This window comes from Gordionus sp. m RMFG-2023, chromosome 3 (genome assembly GCF_954871325.1).
Source record: "Gordionus sp. m RMFG-2023 chromosome 3, tfGorSpeb1-WG-v2, whole genome shotgun sequence".
Lineage (NCBI taxonomy): Eukaryota > Metazoa > Nematomorpha > Gordioida > Chordodea > Parachordodidae > Gordionus > Gordionus sp. m RMFG-2023.
This window is the reverse complement of record NC_088777.1, coordinates 11288385-11304580: the sequence shown is the minus strand read 5'-3', so window position 1 is coordinate 11304580 and position 16196 is coordinate 11288385. Positions and strand designations below refer to the sequence as shown.

General features: G+C 31.2%; 1 protein-coding gene across 1 annotated transcript in view; it reads right to left on the bottom strand.

Moving 5' to 3' along the window:
* The window catches only part of LOC135927408 (uncharacterized), a 65270-nt gene that overhangs the window by 12621 nt on the left and 36453 nt on the right, over positions 1-16196 (bottom strand). The window contains exons 47-71 of the mRNA XM_065463380.1: positions 15956-16154; positions 15389-15625; positions 15093-15238; positions 14583-14897; positions 13193-13613; positions 12615-12752; positions 11782-11837; positions 11137-11197; positions 10310-10531; positions 9557-9742; positions 8323-8778; positions 8135-8220; positions 7507-7615; positions 7158-7433; positions 5415-6213; positions 5010-5046; positions 4568-4712; positions 4004-4288; positions 3439-3533; positions 2778-2850; positions 2655-2682; positions 1586-1704; positions 1422-1475; positions 588-787; positions 46-403 (exon numbers count right to left, since the gene is read on the bottom strand). Coding sequence (XP_065319452.1) covers positions 46-403; positions 588-787; positions 1422-1475; positions 1586-1704; positions 2655-2682; positions 2778-2850; positions 3439-3533; positions 4004-4288; positions 4568-4712; positions 5010-5046; positions 5415-6213; positions 7158-7433; positions 7507-7615; positions 8135-8220; positions 8323-8778; positions 9557-9742; positions 10310-10531; positions 11137-11197; positions 11782-11837; positions 12615-12752; positions 13193-13613; positions 14583-14897; positions 15093-15238; positions 15389-15625; positions 15956-16154 — 5101 coding nt within the window. The remainder of the gene's footprint in view (positions 1-45; positions 404-587; positions 788-1421; positions 1476-1585; positions 1705-2654; positions 2683-2777; positions 2851-3438; positions 3534-4003; positions 4289-4567; positions 4713-5009; positions 5047-5414; positions 6214-7157; positions 7434-7506; positions 7616-8134; positions 8221-8322; positions 8779-9556; positions 9743-10309; positions 10532-11136; positions 11198-11781; positions 11838-12614; positions 12753-13192; positions 13614-14582; positions 14898-15092; positions 15239-15388; positions 15626-15955; positions 16155-16196) is intronic.

The window sequence follows — 16196 nt, the reverse complement described above, 5'->3', positions numbered from 1 at the left end:
AATTGTCTACTAAATTAATTCTGATCAAAATTTTAATAATTTTACCAAAAAGGGATTGTTGCAGCCTCCTGTGCCTGCTCTGAACGTGCCTTTGCAGATTTCGGGCCTCCCTAGCCAATTCTTCTGGTAAAAGGGCCACCACTGAATCGTCCAAATCGCTCAGCACTTGTTGCCTTAAGTGAAAAGGCAGACTATGAATAAAAAGGGCAGGATCAAAATCGCTACTATTTATCGAACCAAGAGGATTAACGGTATCCGCGGTAGATCCGCCATTGTTATTAAGACTTGTTGCTCCATTTGTGCTAGGACTCGTTGTGGTAGAGTTAACGATGCTTTGAGAAGCCCTGCGTCTGGCGGCCAGGGAGGTTTGCCTCTGACTTTCTTGGGTTTGGAGGGTTAAGATCTGGAATGAGGGTAAAAAATATCGTGTAGTGAAATATCAAACTGTGATAATTGTATCTTTACATTTGTTTTTATTTCTAAATAATAAATATTCAGCATAATTTTTTTTAAAATCCATTTTCCTAATGTTTATATTCTTTTCTATTGATTTTTATTCTCATAATAAAAAATAATAATTCTTAAACCTCTTGTTGTATATTGGCGGGAAGAGCTGTCATGAAGCTTTGACACACTTCTATTTTAACGGGCTGGAAGTTGTCGCTCAAATTAGGATTCGAGGTTCGATCGTTGTTAATTTCGATATTTTTGAGTCGAATCTGTTCTGACATGACCTCTTGCCGAAGATTTTCTGGCAGAGCGGCGAGGAAGGAAGGATCTAATCCGTCTGCAAATTGATTGAAATAATAATATAGTATTTTTAAAATTTGTTTTATATTTTAAAATTAATTATGACCATCATTTGTAACAATCATCCATTTTTTTACGTTTACACACTATAGAGTAATAAAAAAATTTTTTTAAGCAAAATGATAATCATCAATTTACGAAAAATCAAATTTGATTTTATTATTTAATTGATAAGAAATAATTTTAAAATAAAGATTCCTTTCTAACACTAAAAAGAAAGTTAGAATATAAGGAAATATTTTATTTCTTCTAATAGTTAATTGCTCTATTTTGAGCCAATTCCAAAAAAATGATGAGCCAAAAGTTGACCATTCAACCTTGAGAGATCGAAAAAATAAATCCATGTAGCACCTCAAAACTTAGCGATTTTTGACTGTATCTAAATTAAAGAGCTAAAGAAAACACTACTTTCCCAGAATATTTAAAAATTATTTTATACATGAGGGCTAAATGTTATTTGAGGTTGTTTTACCAAAGTAATATCTCTAGTGGAAATTAATATCCAATTATTAGTGAGTTTGGCATTTTTCAAAATTCCCGAAATTAATAGATATTTCTGTAAAATATCATATAATTTATAGTTAATTTTTATTATTATCCTTTTTCTTTACCTCCCAGTATAATCTTGTATTCTTTGCCCCCAGTGGAAACTGAGTCCAAACGATCTAGGATTTATAAAAAAAATATATAAAGCAATAAATTAAATAGTAATATATGGTGGGGGGGGGGATTTTTCTTTGCAGTTAAAACATTAGTAGAATGTAAAAAAAGAAACTTTGATCAAGATAAGGAATCGGTTCTTCAGGAAAAATTGAAGGTGGGTGTGATGGGGTGATATCGCGAACGTTGGCTGGTTCTTCCACGACCTCCATACTTTCGATCTTCTGGTCAGAACTGTAATAGATTTATAAGTGGGGAATAAAAATGTAAAAAAAAGTTATTGATATGAAAAAACACGTTTAGAACATTAAAAGAAATTTTGCAAGTGTTTAGAAACTAATAATTCTAAGCTTTACAAATTTTCCCCGCCCCCCCCCCCGAAAAAAAATACCCATTTATTTTTAAAAATCACTATCATAAAAATAAGCAGGACATTTATCATTTAGGGTTATTGTTAGGTCCTATAAGTGAAATCAAAAGTTATTAAAAAACAAAAATGGTTATAATCATTGAAAATTTTTGAACAAAATTGTTATTTTTCATGTAAAATATATAACTATATATTAGCGGCAGCGTTAATTTTTCAACTTTAAATCATTTTTTTTTCAAATTTAAGGATTTTTATCGGAATATTCAATTAGATTTAGAAATACTTATCCTATGAATTTCAGACAATTTTGCAATGAACATTTGAGCTTAACATAATTTTTATTAGTTTTTTCATAGATTTTTTATATAAATTATAAATGACTCAAAAGTTAATGACAAAATCGTCTACTATTCATAATATAGGTTTATTTGAAAAATTAACACATTGCCGAATACAAACATATTTTCGCTAACATATATACATTTATATATATAGAAAAAAAATTCTATTAATAAGGTGTATAAAATATAAACAAATTGATTTATTTTATATCTTATCAAATGCGAATTTATTTGTTTAATATTAAATTTATCTATTTAATATTAATGTAATATAAACAATTATCTATTACTGGTAAAAACTGAAAAAAAAAATAAATAAAACCCATAGGCTTAATAATTAAATGAACTACTTATACGATAATAATAATGTTGATGTTATTAAAACCTCAACAGTTACTATGATGGTCTAAAACCAAAAAAAAATTGTTTTTTGTTAAAATAAGTTATCAAAAAAAATAAATTCACAATGTTACCTTTGAACAATCGATGGCTGAGGCACGGCTAATTTTAAAAAAAAAAAAAATTTAAAAATTTGTAAAAAAAATAGGTGGTAGTATTTAATTAATATATAATCATAATGCTAAAAAAAATTAAACTTTGAGAGGTCGACGGGATATTGGAACTAGTGCTTGCCTCTGATGGTAAACTTGTTCCGCTGGTTTCTGTCAACTATGGAAGAAAATGGTATATAATAAGAATAATAAGTATAACTAATATAATATAATACTTGTTATGTTACAAACTATACACTATCGATTTAAAATAATACTTAAGTTTAAAATGATATTAGAGGGAAAATGTTCATACTATAACACTGTATAAATTTTTTAGATTATATATCATCGCCAGAGAATTAGGTTATTCCATATCCACTTTTTATCAAAAATATATTTTTTTACATAAATCAATTTTAATTATTAATTTAAAATAATACTTAAGTTTAAAATGATATTTTAGAGGTAAATGTTCATACTATAACACTGTATCAATTTTCTAGATTATATATCATGGCCTGAAAATTAGGTTATTCCATATCCACTTTTTATCAAAAATAATTTTTTTTACATAAATCAATTTTTAATTATTATGCTATTCAATTTACATATAAAAAAATCATAAATATTTATAAAATAAAAAAATGGAGCCAATATAAGATTATATTGAAAATAATTTTTGAAATTACTCATTTGTAAAATTTCAAAGAGTGGAGATGGAATAATCTAATTCTCAGACGATGAAATGTCCATTTTTTCGAACCTTATCAGTATCCATTTTGCTAAGCTTTGGATCACCTCCAACCTTAGTCCCACTGCCAGCTGATTCGTCGCTGTCGGAGGATGAGTCCCCACTTCCTATAATTTTGCGTAAATTATTAAGTAACTGTGAATATGACAGAAAATGTTATAGTAACGAAAATTTTTTAAAATCGGAAGGAGGTAGTGTGGGGGTGGGCAAAATAGCTTATTCAAATTATTTAAAAGTTATTGAAATGATGGTCTACGAGGGGAAGAGATGATTGAAATTAAAATAAGTCATTTCGGACTTTTAAAAAATGAAACTTAAACAACCCTATCTTTTTTTTTAAAAAAAAATCAACTTAATAATTTTTTTATATTTACCAAAAAATTATAAAATGTTTTATTCTAATTCAGATGTTTTGTTTTATAAAGGGAGGGGAGTATAAATGCTAAATCGCAATTTTTACAAATATATATAATGAATATTAGAGTGCATCGATATTGATACAAGTAGCGACTGATACTTTTAATCTTAACAGATAGCATTGATAGATCTTAATAAAATTTAAAAAAAAAAGAATTACCGTCATCTTTGCTAGCCAATGTACCAGTACTGATTTTGAGTTTAGAACTACTAGAGGCATCACCCAAAGAAGTAGTATCTAGATTAGATACCTTGGACCCCGCTTCCTTCTCCAAAGCTTCCAATTTCTCTCTACTCTCTCTTTCCTTCTTCTCCTTCTCTTTCTTTTCTTTCTCTTTTTCTTCTTGTTCGCGTCTGTTATTGGCTGCTATCATTTCCGCGAGATGTGCTCGTCGACGTTTGTCGTAAGAAATCTTGAGTGTTTCGTACAGGCACCCCTTGTAATCTTTGTTTGTGTATTTTTTTTAAAAATCTTCATGATTGAAAATGGAATAACAATTAACAATACATTCATATGGTAAATATATTTATTAAGCTAAAATTCATTAGTTTGAAAATTAGTTGATTTTAGTTATGTGGACTTTTAAAAAAAAGAGACAAGGTTTAAAAAAAATATATTTAAAAAATAAAATTAGTGGCTAATATGTGAGCCAGTTTACGTTAGTAATAGTTGTAACTTGTACTATATTATATGAATATGACTTAAAGTAAATAGGGAACTCACAGGATACAATGTTTTGCACGTAAGGACCTTCCAGCATAAGAATTTCTTCCGACCATCGGCGAAGCGTGGTGGAAGGTAGAAGAGGTGCAGCCGGCATAATGTCTTGCAAATTTGTTATAATATTGTCTTTTACGGGTTCTTTCGACTAAAAATATTATTTAAAGAAAAGATTTATAAGAGAAAGAAAATTGGGTATCAAGCGTGAATGACAGTCTAACTGTAATAATAAAACATCGAAAATTAAATTTCATTCTAAAATCTTCGTGAATATTTTTTTTTGGTGGGATAGCATCTTTTTAAGTGAAATAGATGTTAACCTAAATAATATTAATAGTGGATTTTTTAAAACAATGTTTATAATTTAAAAAAAAATAATATATGGATATTATTTACAAAGTATTAAATAACAAAATATTGTATAAATGATTAATAAGTAATTTACATCTTGAGAACGCGTAGTTTGGAATAGCGAAAACAACCTTTAAAAATATATAGAAAAATATATTTATATAATTATTATATTAAAAGAGAAAGTTCAAAATGTGACTATTTCTTTATCTTGGTCCCTTTTAGATCGGAACCTTCCTCCTAAAATCGTGTTATTTAAAATGTTTATTAAAATGTATGGTATATTGATCAAAAGAAACCAGTAGTTTGGGAAGTTTCACCGATAAATAAAAATTAAAGTGCTTTATGATAAATATTGAATGAAAAATTTTGTTAAAATTAAATTTTATGGATTTGGTACTTAGTTCTGAATAATCCCATTTCAAATGGTATAGTTCAATTTGAGGGTAAAATAATGATCTGGTTCTGTTTACAAGATAAAATCGGTTAAAAAATAAACCTTTTAATCGAGGCCACCCTAACAGGCAATGAACCCCCTATGCAAGCAGCCTCACATGCTGCTAACCAAGTCCTGGCGCCGCCTTCCCCCGACTGGGCTTGTCTCCCGAAATGACCGCATGTATGTCCACGGCCCGTTTGATCGACCCTGCCCGATCTAAGGGTTCCAAAGTGAGTGACACCTGTCCTTCTTCTGTCTCCACTCCTAGGCCTTCTCGAACGCCTGTTCCCGGTTAAGCCTATCACAAAGCTCCTGGAAGAACCAATCCTGTCAAAATCATTAAGCCAGTTGTCGTCCCCCTCTTCGTTATCTTCTTCATCTTCAACCTCCTCCTCTTGCCTTTCCATTTCGAATTCGTCGTCGTCAAATCCCCGATCGGTGTACTCTTCCTCTGGCCTCCTTGGGGTGTTGAAAGATCGCGTAATGTTGGAAGGAGGAGCCAAAGCGAAAGATATCCTTAAAGCTCCGGTTCGGGCTTGGAAAACATTATTATTATTAGCGGCAGCATGCTGAGAACTCCTAGGAAGAAATTGCTCGTAATAACCTAGATTTCTTTCATTATTTCCGGAGGGAACATTTTCGGGATAATACTCCTCATAATAGGCATCCTCATTTTCTAGTTCTCCTGGGTCAGATTCTTGATCTAGGTCTAGGGCGTTAGCAGATCGATGGGTGGAGCGGAAGATAAATGGTGGAGGGTGGAAATGGGGTGGAGGAGTCGAGTGTCGTCTACCTCTGGGGGTCATATTTGTGGTATTCGTAATGGCAGAAACTTGACGGTGTTGGTTGTTGTTAACAGCTTTAATTTATTTTAATGAAAAAAGTTAACTATTTTTTTTATTTTTGAAGGGGGTCACCAATTATATATATATACATGGTAAAAGGTGTATCAATCTTTCTCCTCCGAAAATGTTGTTTATTAGTAAATACGTACTTATGGTTACAATAAATTAATAGATTTTTTTGTGAGAGGATTTTAGTTTTCAAAAGTGTTAAATATAATTATGCATGTTTAGCAAATTTTTAGGTATTAGAAAAAGTAACACAATTTGATAATAATTTTATTTACCTCGTAAAAAATGGCCAATAATTTAGAACCATTTTCAGAGGTGTACCAAACCAATATTACCTTGTTAGTCGACACCAAAAATAAGAATGTGTCATACTTGTATTTTTATACATAGTAAAATGTCACAAATCAGCAGAGATCAAAATTTTAGGTACGACACGAATTCAAAAAAAAAAATTTATTTTCAAGACAGGTCCGGGATATTTTTTTGACCCAGCACATTTTTTATTATTGATAATTTTACAGGACTGGTCCGAAATTTAGAAAATTTGGCCATTTTAAATTTTTAGCTGCATTTTATGTTTCAAAGGGATATTGAAAAATATGAATATGAAACGCTCCATTTATAAGATATTCCAACATTTTTTCACTTGATCACAAAATAACGAAAGTTCGAATTTTTAATTTTTTAAAAAATTTTCAAGACCGTTCTAGATTTTTAAAGTCATATCATTTTTCGGCCCATTCCAAGCCTGCAGTCTTCTTCATAATGTTTAGTAAAAACAAATATTTAAATTTATTAAGGTACTCAACATTTTTAAGTATTAACTACCGGTTTTGGTTAATATGTCAAAAAATAAAATTATCAAACCGGAGATGTAACATAACAAGACAAGGTAACCAATATTATTAAGTATTCTGATTTATCTCGAATTTGTTCAATTTTTTTTTACTTTGGGCCATTCCTCGTTGGTTACCCACGTTTTCCAAGCCGCGCAATAAACGAGTCATTGCCTCCCTGTTACTCTGAGTGGCCCCGGGTGGCAAAACGTAGTCATCGGTTAGAATCGACGTGTTAACGGGATTTAATGTAGCGGGTGAAACTGTTCTAGTGATACTCGAATTGTTAGCATGGCTTATGCTAGAGCCTTGGGGCTGATGCTGTTGAGAAGCGCTGGTTTGGGCGGTTAGATTAAGGAAGTTAGTCGTGTTAAAAGGACCGAGGAAGCCTTTAGATTTGTAAGAAAAAAAATGAATTGGTTTAATATATGATTTTTTTTAAAAATTAAATTTGAAGTCTACCTGTAATGGATGAAGATTCAGCTCTGCTATTAGGGAAAAATGTGAGATCAAAATCGGCATCAAGTAATGATTGAAGCAAGTTCAAATCCATCATATTCGACAAATTATCCTTATTTTTTTAAAAAAGGGATAAAATCAACAAGACAATACTGTAACCTGATTTGAGCCGAATTTTAAAAATGGCCCGCATAAGATTATAGCCAAAATCATATTTTGTAAGCCTGAGGATTTTGTTATACATAGCAGAAAAGCTTGGACCTCTCTATTTGGCAAATCTTGAGGCTTACGTAATATTATTTTGCCCAAAATCTTAATCGGGCCATTTTTTTATACACGAGCCAAATCTGGCTTTTCAGCAACAATATGATAGTGCAATCAACTATTCTTAATCTGTGCAAATAGTAGGGATTAAAAAAAACTGTTTTTTCGTGAAAAAAACAAACATTATTTTTTTATTCTGTTTTTAATATCACAATTCTTATGGAAAACAAAATCTATCATTTTATTGCTTATTTTTTTAATAAATATATATAGCACTATCTTGTTAGGAATTTTTAAAATCATTTTATGCAAAAATTACTAATTCTTTTTTATAAGAAATGGTTAAAAAACGCAGGTAAATATTTACGCTTCTCTCTGCTCCATCGCGTGCTCGGGTCAACAAGTAATCCAAATCGTAATAGGCTTCGTTTTCTTCCTCTTCGTTCCTTTCGACTGTTTTATATAAATATCTTCATTATAGTAAATGTAAAACAAAAGGAATCAAAATTCTATAATAAATCAACTAATCGATCAAATAAAAAACGAAACTCTCACCCCCATTTCCAGTGTTATTTCTCCTTGTGGCCGTTCGCCGGTTTCTGCCTCTTCTGCCAGTCACACGAAACGCCTCGCGCCTTGCCCTCCCGAAGGAACTAATATTCATTCCCGTCCTCCTAGAATGGCGGAGGCCACCAAGGTCCCCCCTTCGGGCACCGTTGCTACCTGATCCAGTGGAAGGACGCCAATAAGGAGCTGAAACCAGGCCGGTATCCGAAGCGATAAAATCTTGTTCAGGTTCGGTTTCATTATCTGGGTCTGACCCATCTTCCTCTTCCATTTCTTGTTCTTCCATGTCATCCTCCTCATCCTCGTCTTCTTCATCATCCTCCTCCTCTTCCTCTTCTTCATCTAATTCATCAACCTCTTCATCCTCCTCTTCGTCTAATTCGTCATCTTCATTTGTGTTTCCAGTCAAATTGTGTTCCTCTGTACCATGGGTTCGATGAATTCCTTGAAGAAAAAATAAATATAAGATAGGAGGTAAACGTCGATAAAAACTAAGTAGCATGTAAAAACAGGTAAATAGTATATTAATCTAATCTTAGTAATCTCATAAAGATTTATACCTCTCTCATGTCAAATATTGTTTGACATCTCTTATAGAAAGTAGCACTGGATCAAGTCAAGCCTAAATCATTAATCGTGTATCTATGCATACAATATAACTTACTTATTTAAACACGATAGTAGTCTAGAAAGACATAAAATGGCAAGAAAAATAAAAAATAATATGCCTTTTCTAATCCAAATTAAGGATCTGCAAAGTTCGGCCCGTTCGAAAACCCAGCCCGAGTATTTGAAAATAAATTAGATGCTTATTTCTTTGTATTTTCGATTATTATTAAGTGTGATTATTCTACATATCTAAATAATATAGTAAATTCGTAAAAAAATTCACATTTAAGACCCAATTACAAATGCACAATACAGATATAAAACAGAATTGATTATAAAACTATTGCAGAAATAGATAGCCATAGAGAGACATCTTAATTAACATTGGGAAAAATTAGACATATATATTAAAAAAAGATGGGAGGAAAAGTCGTACAAAAAATTTCACGGGGCAGGGGGATACTTTTCGAAAAAAATTTACGCAGGTCAAACTTACGCAAAAATTATTAATGAGCCTAAGCGGGTCGGACTTGGCAGCCCTCTAATCCAAACATTCCCTTCATCTTTTTACCACTTCCTCTCCTGCCTATTCCTTATTTAGCTAAGGACAAACCTTCCTGTTGTTCCTCATGGCCTATATCCTCCTGATCTAGCATCTCTCGCATATTGTCTCTTTCAGCCCGATAATTCTCCATTTCTTCGTCTTGCCTTATAGATATGTTGGGTCCTGGTTGTCGCGAAATATCCACTATGATCTCCTCTAATTCAGGTGCCTGGGCAGGGAGCAGGTCATTGTCTCCTTAAAGTGTTTGCGAATAAATACAATATAATATTTTTTAAATAAGAGGCCTCAATACATGAATTTAAAGAATAGCTTTAATCAATAAATAACTCACTGGTAGCGAAAACCATATTTAAAAATTTCCAAAATAATATTGGATAACATTTATTATGTTTTATTAAGCCTAAACCAACCAAAACATATCGAATATATCATTAAATTATTAATTCAAAAATAAAATTACCAATGAATAAAATGAGTAGAATAGATAAAACTTTTACATTTACCTTCAATATTTTTTTTTATTATAAAATTTTCGATTCGTGTTCGAAAGAGGCTCTTATTTAACATTATTGATGTTCAAAAAATAATAGGACGGGAGGTATTTCAATAACTTATGAATATTTATTTATTATTTTAAATGTGCAATAATCACCTCCAATGCTTAATAAAATTTAAAGCGTGATTTGGCTAAAAAATTTTTTTGCTTTCTACTCAATAGTCGATGAAAGAAAATTGAAAGTGATAAGGAAAAATTAAAAAGATGGCAGTTGGACTAGGCAATGTAAGAATTCGATATTTTACCCCGCAACCCTTGATTTTCAAAAATCATGACAGAGTCGTTCTCGAGTGGCACGTCGGCACCGTTATTAGTTGATGATCTAAGCCTAATGTTTCTTTGAGAAATGTATTCACTACTGTTGGGGCCAGTAGGATCGTGGTGATCTCGGGAACGAGGCCTCCTGGATCTTCTTGGGGTTCTACCGTTGTTGGTACTCGTATTTCTTGGTGGACGGTTAGCATCATCTAGTAAGAATTAATTTAGCCATTGACACAACCCAAGAATATTAGTTTGAAAATTCGATATCAAAATCAAAATTATATGTTGATTATTAACTACAGGTATATAATATTCTAAAATATACTAAAATGTAAAATATTAACTGGTAATATGAGCAAAAAATTATAGTAATCAGCCTAGCTCAATAAAAAAAATGGATTAAAAAGTAAGTGTGGTTAAATTTGTCCAAGCCAGCTAACTTAGTTTTTTTTTTAAAAAAACTCCATTTTTTATTCACTGATAGTAAGTAGTGACTATAGCTAGGTAATTACTATATTTATAGGCCGTTCAATTCAAATTCTAGCAGACCAAAAAATTGGTTAAGCCTAGTTTTTAACTGAAAACTATCACTATGGCCTAGATGGGTTCTTAAAAATATAGAGGATCAAATTTGAAAGAAACTAATATAAATCCTCAATAATGAAGGATTTTCTACGGCACTCGCCTCTAGAGCCGAATTCGTCGCACTTAGCCATTACCCAACTGTAGTGTGAGTGACCCATAATTTTATTATAAAAACTCAAAACCTGCACTGCATTAATAATAAAGGAAAATTCATTCATATTTTTACCGTGAGAATCAGTTTGCGGTGGAGGCAGAGGGAGTCCTGAGAAGGCATCAATATTTCCACCCTGTTGGTTAAAATGGATTTCAAAAAAAATAATTATGTAGTATGAATTATATTCAATCGTGATTTAATTAATATTTCGTGTTGATAACTGCCAAGCCTGCGGAATGTCCAACATACCCCAATTAAAATACAACCTAATAAAACATCAATTTATTTATTTGTTTCAAAGATAAAATAAATTTTAAATTCTTTTTCCAAGGGTATTTCATATATTGTTAAAAATGAAATATTTCTGTCCAGGGCGTTTTTTTTTGTCGGGGACATTCATCTTTATACGACTATCCTGCCAACGTTACCAGATAACCAAAATTATTTTTATATATGTTAGCTTCAATGTGTTTTTTTCGTTAATATGTTAATTTTGCAAACTTAAATCATTTTTTAAGCGCGTTTTTAAAATTTTAAAAATTTAAACCGGAAATGTATTTCAGTCTAAATTACTTACCCTATGAATTTCAGATAATTAATTTATTAACTTAAAATAATTTATATTCGTTTTTTGGTAGATTTTATAAATGATAAATAACTCATACATATTACAGATATTAAATAAAAAAATTTAAAATTTCAATATAAATTACTAACATCATTCGTTCCCATTCCCGCTGCATCAGAATTTGTTGTGCTTCGAGGTGGTCTATCTAAAAGTTAACGTGTTATATAATGTTATCCATGTAAAACTTTTAATCAACATTTTTATTTTCGAAATACTTTTTTATAGCTCCTATTTTTGATAGCTAAGAATTTTAACTGAAACTCTAAAAATGCTTAAAACACAGAAATACTAATAAACTGGAAATTGGCACTAAAGGGTTCGGATAATAAAATTGCTCAGAATTATTGAATTATTATGACATAAACACTTAATTATCGAGAAATATTTTTTTGTTGGGGAACTAATTTATTATGTTGAAAGAGGATATACCGACAAAATGGTCAAAGGTAATTTAAAGTTTTTTTTGGTTTAATGGCAGAATACATAAAACATTTAAATAAATAAAAATTTTACCGAGATATATCCGCAAATTAGATGAGTGTCTCAAATATTAAATATAATTTATTATTCTATATATCACATAATACGTTTTTCATCAAATCAAATATTTAAGATATAATAAAAATAAGAGGATAATAATTATCAATGATTCTTTTACAAAATTCAAAAAAAAAAATGTTCCCAGATATTAGAAATTTTTATCCCAAAAATTATTTATTAACCAATCAAAAAAACCTCATTTTATACGATTCGGTCATAAATCTTCTATACCTAAGAATGTTAGAATTTTGCGAAAAAGGTGGATATAGAACAGTATTATACTCAACAAACGATATACAGCTTTTTTTAAAATTATGATTAAGTTATTCCTTTGCATAACACTTAATTTCTGGGAAATTTAAAAGATACAAATATATTATACCGGTATTGGTTGAGGCGTTAGGAGCAGGCAATTTAGCCTGGGTACCGGCGGTATGAACCATCGGCTTCTGGGGCTGATTGAGGGGCATAGCGTTGACTAAGCGAATGAAAGTTTCCATGGTCAAAAGGGTGGAATTAACTGTCGAAGAACGTTGTTACAGTGGGTTTTAATGATAGAAAATAGAAATATGACTAAATGAAAATATCTCTAATTAGGGGGGGGGGGTGCTTTATTTGTAATCATTAATTGTTCATATAGAAATGTAGGATATCTATTCTATCTATATAATTTTGCTTTATCTTAATTCTGGATATTTCATCACTTCTTTTTATTACCATCATCTATGTTCAGTAATCCTTCCTTCACACGTTTTCTCCCTTTAAACTATCTTAGTCTAAATAAGAAATATTAAATTAAATTAATAATAATCTTTATTTCGTGTTTATTAAGCTCACACATTTATAATTTCAATTTTATTTTATTTAGATTCAAATATTTTATTAAATAATAAATATTGAGTAGCCACCCGCTGGTACTTAAGCGACGATATAAAAGCGTAAGTCAAAAAAATTCTAAACCTATAGCGGGAAACTCTGGATCTTCCATTCTGACCCTTCGTGGCACCATAGCTAATTGTTTAAGCAATCCATGCTTGAAAGCCGATTTAACGAGGCTACCGTGAGGCTGAAGAGAAGATGAAGAAGGCGTGTTAGGGTTGGTAATTTGGTTAGAACTATCGTTGGTATTTAATTGGGACAGCAGGGCACAGAGTTTCTGGTGATGGTAGTTAGAACCATTAAGGTTCATAATGCCACCAATATAGAGGCTATTCGGTGAGCCGGCAGTAAATTTGGTGACAAGTGAGAAGGATTCGACAAGGATAGAGATCAGGTCGCGGCTTATCTTAGCATCGATCGTGGAATGCTCGTTCAAGGTATAATTACTGGCGTTAGGGGAAAAGAGGCCAGTGGAGTGGTGGTGTTGTTTATAAGATGGCGGCTTTTTATTGAACATTTAAAGATATATATATTCATTTTTTATACAAAATTCTGGAATGCGTTATTATGTAAATTCGTCATATGATGAAAATTCATTAAAAAAAATCAGTGATCGAAACCTTAAAGAATTTGATCAACTGAACCGGGTATATTTATAATAAATGAGATACTTAAGTTCCTAAGTTTTATGGTGGCTAAGACGAAAGTATCTGAAAACTACTTTAAATAATATTTTAATTATAAGATTAAATTTTTTTATAAAATAAAATCTGTCTCACATTTATAATTCTTTTTATCAGAACCTAAAAAAGATTTAATTTTAAATATGTATTTTTTTTTGTAAAATTATGATGACAATAATTTTAAAGATGCGGAAGGGTGGGGGGGGGGGCAATATGATCTATTTCAAAAATTTTTTGGTGAATTTTTAAATATTATTGGTTCAATTTATACATTTTTCACAATTATTTTTTTATCTTATGAAATATTAATTTTAATAATAGATTTTTTTTTTCTTTCTTTACCTCGCTCAAATTGTAATATGAAGGATTAACTCATCATTTTCTACTTTGAAATTATTTTTATTATTGCATGTAATGTGGTGTTGTTATACGGCCCAATTTTAAAAAAACGTCTCATCTAATATTTTAGTCAAAATATATTATGCAAGTCTGGTAGATTTTGCTCATAAGAGAGCAGAAAAGTTTGGACATCTATTAACGAAATCTCGAGACTTGTTAAAATTATTTTGGCTAAAATCTCAATTTAAAATTGGCTACATTGAGCTATTTAACAATATTAGTTATATGCATCCTCAAGTTTAAAAAGATCTCAGCAGAACCATAATAATAATGTGATTATCTCATAATAATAACCATTTATTAATGTTTGTATGTTCCGGCATTACCCATGTCATATTATCAAATATACCAATTTTTGTTCAAAAAGAGAATATAAATGCGAAAATCACTTGAATATTATTAGTAGCCGAAATGGCACTTTGGTATTCGTATACGAGGCTTTCCCTGGTTTCTTTCCCTTTGGGCGTCTGAAAGTTTCTGGAAAAGCCGCTTACCGTTAGACTAAGGAGTAGTACTCTAAGATACCCGTATAGCTCAGAGGCGGATGACTTGCTAGCTCGCAATTCTCGACATTTGTCGGCGTTTCGTGCGTCAAGATTCGTGCGCGATTTTAGTAGGCGGGCCGTGTAATGATAGTAATCTAGTGGAAGTAGGTGCTGGAGGAGGAAAGAGATGAAGGAATGGCCGGATAAATCGTCTCTCCACTTTTCAAAATTGCATTAAAATGATAAAAAAAATTTTTTATATAAATTAAAATTGAGTTTGTTAAAAAAAATTTCTTATAACATTTTATTTCTTCTTTTTTTTTCTTTCTTACATACCGTGGTCTTTCCTTTCAAACTTATCCATCTAATATTATTTAAAGTTGTTCATATAAATAATAAATTAACATAATATACATCTTTAGGGAAAGGCATGCTCATGTGAGGAGGCGATGTCTCGTAACAATGCTCTATTAAATATGAAGAAACGTGAGGATAGGCTAGGCTAAGTTCCGTTAGCAATATCAAGATATTGCTCTGAGATTTGTAATAGGTGTACGCGTCTTAAAGGGGAGAATTATTAATTAGAGGTATAATGTATTAACTCGCTCATGAATATAAAGATGTTTATAGTAAAAAAAAAGAGCCAAGGTCTGGTTCTTTTGATATTTTGTCATGGAACCAACCCGGTTAATTTCAGGATCAAAACAAACCTTTAACGAATGCCCCTCCCTCTATTGTCTCGTCGTTCAAATGATGGAATTGATGGTTGATCTTGAGTTTATGAATAAGGTAGAAAAGTATAGCCGTGGTACGCTCATTAATGGCTTGCGTGGCTGCAGCATCGTGCAATTTTTCCTTGTCGTCACTAGGCAACTGCAAAGCCGGTGGATAAGAAGGAGGCAAGAGTTTTACGAACAAAGATGACTTGTGGCTGATTTCCGGAAAGTCTAAAAGCCATTATTCGAGAGGAGGAAGAGGAAGAATTAGTTTTGCATAGATTTGATATAATTTTTTTTATTACAATTAATTAATCTTGTCTGAGGGTCCACCTTTTCAACACTTCCTATATAGTTTTTTAAGACTATTTCTATCAAACTTTTAATTTATTTTTAATTCGCATACGATCTCTATTCAAATCAATCACGAATCTGTAATTCCCATCCCTTCGTTTGTGGCTAAAAAAACTCATCACAACCAAATTATTTATCTTACAATATTATAGTAATTTATACGTCGCGTGTAAACGAACACGCAAAAATATCTAAAGAAGAAAAAACCATTTTTATTAAAAGCTTGAGGCACGAACTCCATGCTATTCACCATGGAGTGATAGAACACCTTATGATTTCTCCACAAAGCAGGGACCAGAATTCTGATCAAGCAATTGAAATCCCTAGTGGTGGATTGAGTTTTGATATTGGATACATCAGTGGCATGGCGAGGGGCAGGGCTGGACTGGTAAACGTTTTGAACCACCTAGGAAAGTAAAGGAAAGGGGAAATGTTTTTATCATTTTAA